The sequence below is a fragment of the Egretta garzetta genome, unplaced genomic scaffold (assembly GCF_000687185.1).
Source record: "Egretta garzetta isolate BGI_Z169 unplaced genomic scaffold, ASM68718v1 scaffold34, whole genome shotgun sequence".
Lineage (NCBI taxonomy): Eukaryota > Metazoa > Chordata > Aves > Pelecaniformes > Ardeidae > Egretta > Egretta garzetta.
Window position 1 is genome coordinate 3,625,110 of NW_009259586.1, and position 3,366 is coordinate 3,628,475.

General features: G+C 47.1%; 1 protein-coding gene across 1 annotated transcript in view; it reads left to right on the top strand.

The window, feature by feature from the left end:
• Positions 1-2,411, top strand: part of FOXJ1 (forkhead box J1) — a 3,917-nt gene extending 1,506 nt beyond the window's left edge. Inside the window, exon 2 of the mRNA XM_009637824.1 lies at positions 1,611-2,411. Coding sequence (XP_009636119.1) covers positions 1,611-2,411 — 801 coding nt within the window. The remainder of the gene's footprint in view (positions 1-1,610) is intronic.
• Positions 2,412-3,366: the final 955 nt, after the last annotated feature.

The window sequence follows — 3,366 nt, forward strand, 5'->3', positions numbered from 1 at the left end:
TCCAGAGCCACCTGGGTCCCCCAGCCTCCCCTGTGCTGGGGGGACCTATGGGAGTGACTGGGGAGGAGGAGCTGTGTGCCAGAGTGTTGACTTTCTCCTGCAAACTCATAGCTGGATAATCACCGTGTTTTTAATTAAATGTGTTTATTAAAAAAAGAAAGAAGGTTTTCAATCCCTCTCCGCAGAGATGCAGGGGGTTCACGGGATTGTTGGAGGCAGGAATGATAAATATGTTAGCTGGCCGGGTAATAACAGAGGACAGCCCAGGCTGAATGAAGTTTGGGAAGGGGTGGGGAGACGGGGAGCAGAGAATTCAGCTTGCAAGTCTCTGACCCTTGTAAAATTTCGTTAAACTGTAAATTTGGAGTTACCACAGGCTGCATTGTTTGCAGGGATATCTGTGTTCCTGCTGCTTCTTCCTTTCTTTCTTTTTCTTTGTTTTTCTTTCTTCTTTTTTTTCTTTCTTCCTTTATTTCTTTTTTTTTTTTTTTCTTCCTTTTTTCTCGAGGCTGTGTTCTCATCCCCTATCCCAATTCCCGTATGTGAAGACAGCCTGGAAAGGTCATGCCACCCATACTCTGGGGGAGATGGATATATTCCTGTGGGAGCTGAGTACTTTGGAGAGGAGCCAACACACCCAAGGAGCTTCAGCCCAGAGGAGGGTTTTGTTGTGTGTGTGTATGTGTGTGCGTGTTTTTCAACAGCTCTAAGCATTCAAGCCTTGTTTTTCCTATTCGGCACTACGGATTATGGATGAATAAGCATAAAGATATCCAGGCAACATTTAAAAAAAAAAACCCCTCTACCATATCCAATCTCTTAATACAGTCTTGGCTTTGTGGAGTCCAATGCTGGGTTATTTACCCAATAACTGAGTTTCCTTTCTGATTATTCACATCACTCCAGGCACATTCAGGGTTTCAGAACAGCTCGACAGGAACCTCTGGGGACATGCAGGGCTGTGGTGGAACAGCCCATGTGTCTCTCTGAGTCTCTCTGGCCACCTGGTTTGTGTTAGCCTGGCCGTGGGGAGGCATGGTGCCTATTTTTTGGCCAAATATTTTCCCCTAACACTAGCAGTAGGTGCAGATGAACTGGGGGATGCCGTCCCCTGTGGTGCTGCCATGTGTCGTTGCTTGTAATGGGGCTGTGGCCACATCGGTATAAAGACCCTCCTCTTCCTCATTAGCCATGAAGGAGGACCTGACCTCCTCCAGCTTAGCTCCATGCCTACAGCAAGTCTGGCCAGTTTCTCCCAGTGCTCTTGCATGATCCAAGGCACTACAGCCCCAATTTACAGCCAAGAAGAGTTGCCCAAAAGCTTCCCGTTGGTTGGCAAGTCCTAGCTTGAACCCCTTGGCTCCCACCACCTCTGGCTGGGTTAGACATGAGGCAAGAAAACTCTGCTGGTGACTTGGGGCAGGGGACTTTCTGCTGGGCATGTAGCCTGGGATGTCTTGACATTGCCATTTCTGTTCTTTCCTTTTCCCAAAGGTCCTTGCTGAAAACATGCTTTTCCACCAGCCTCCTCATACAGGTAGGTGCTGCAGCAGCAGACAAGCATTCAGCCTTGTTTGTTTTTTTTTTTTTTTTTTTTCTTTTGGGTCTAGAACTCCATCCGGCACAACCTCTCCTTGAACAAGTGCTTCATCAAGGTGCCCCGGGAGAAGGGTGAGCCGGGAAAAGGTGGGTTTTGGAAGCTTGACCCTCAATATGCTGACCGGCTCAAGAATGGTGCCTTAAAAAAGCGGAGGATACCCCCAGTGCAGATCCACCCAGCCTTCACCAAAAGAGCCCAGCAAGAAGCACGGTGCGTCACCAGCCTGGCCGCTTCAGCTTGCACCTCCAATGATGTCCTCAATGTCAACACGGAGTCGCAGCAGCTGCTGAAAGAGTTTGAAGAAGTCACCGGTGACCAGAACTGGAATCCAGCAGATGGCAAAGCAGGGCACAAGCGCAAGCAACCCTTGCTCAAGCGACTGGCCAAGGTGCCTCGGCTTTCCAATTCTGCCTTGCTGACCCAAGAAGAGCAGACCGAGCTGGGATCGCTGAAAGGTGTTTTTGACTGGGAAGCCATCTTTGACACCAACCTGAATGGAGACTTCTCCACTTTTGGGGATCTGGAGCTCACGCCTCCAATCAGCCCCATAACACGCGATGTGGACTTGAATGTACATGAGCACCACATTGACTGTCCCCAGGGGCAGGAGCAGGTCCTCACTGAATCCAACCAGAACAACCTGGACTTTGATGAAACCTTCATGGCCACTTCTTTCCTGCAGCATCCCTGGGACGAAGGGACAAATGATTACCTCTCCAACTCCGTCAACATGGAGCAGTTGTTTGAACTCAACGATGCCTCTTTGCCAGCGGATGTGAGCGACTGGAGTAGTCTGGCATGCCTCTTATAAGAGGCCAGCCACCATTCAAAGCCCACACAGACTTTAGTAGGATGCTCCCCCTATGCTGCTGGGACTTTACAAGGGACAAGATTTTCTAGAGACTGAGACATCCTTGGTGACTTCAGCTTCATTGTAAGATTATTCACAGAAACACCAGGGGGATAAAAAACCTCCACAGGAACTGCTTGATATATCTTTAAAGGACACATCAGAAGTCTCTAGTCCATGCGTTTCCTCAAGAGAAGAAATATAACACTACTTATTTTTTTACTTTTAAAGGAAGACATGTGAATTATCTTTGGCTTTTTTTTTCCATGGAAATGGACACGGCATATGTTCCTTCAGGGCTAAAGGAGAGCACCTGCTAAATCCCATCCAAGACGTGAGATTCCTGGTGGCTTAGGACTTGATAGACTAAGTGCAATTTCTTCACCCCTTCGTCTGTCCGTTTCTCTTTCTCTTTCCTTTTTCTGACTAGGGTAGTTGGTAGGTATAGTGTGATAATTAGCTACCAAGCAAATAGAGGTCCCTTCTGGATTCTCTGAGTTCAACCTCCCTCCTGACTTGTGCCTAGGGAAGAAGAAAAGGTTTATAAATTCAGCAAGTCTGCCTCTTTAGATGTTTTTATATAATCTATTATATATTATATATTCAAAGAAACCTATATTTTTAGCACTAGAATTTCTTAATAGTGGGGGATAGGGGAAATGCAGTTTGGAAGTTGTTTTATATTTTCACCGTTTAAAGGCTTGTGTCTGTTGTTCAGTAAACCAAGACCACACGAGGAAGGATTGCTGCAGCAACAGGTTTTGTGAAGGATTCAGGAATTGGTCCTGGCAGGAAAAGAAGCAGCAGGGACCAGGACGCTCCCAGAACTGGCTTTCATATTTTTTGTATCCAAAATCCTCGCTGCAGTTGCTGAAGGTTCTAGACCACCATAAACCCTCTGTCTTTCACTCGCTGA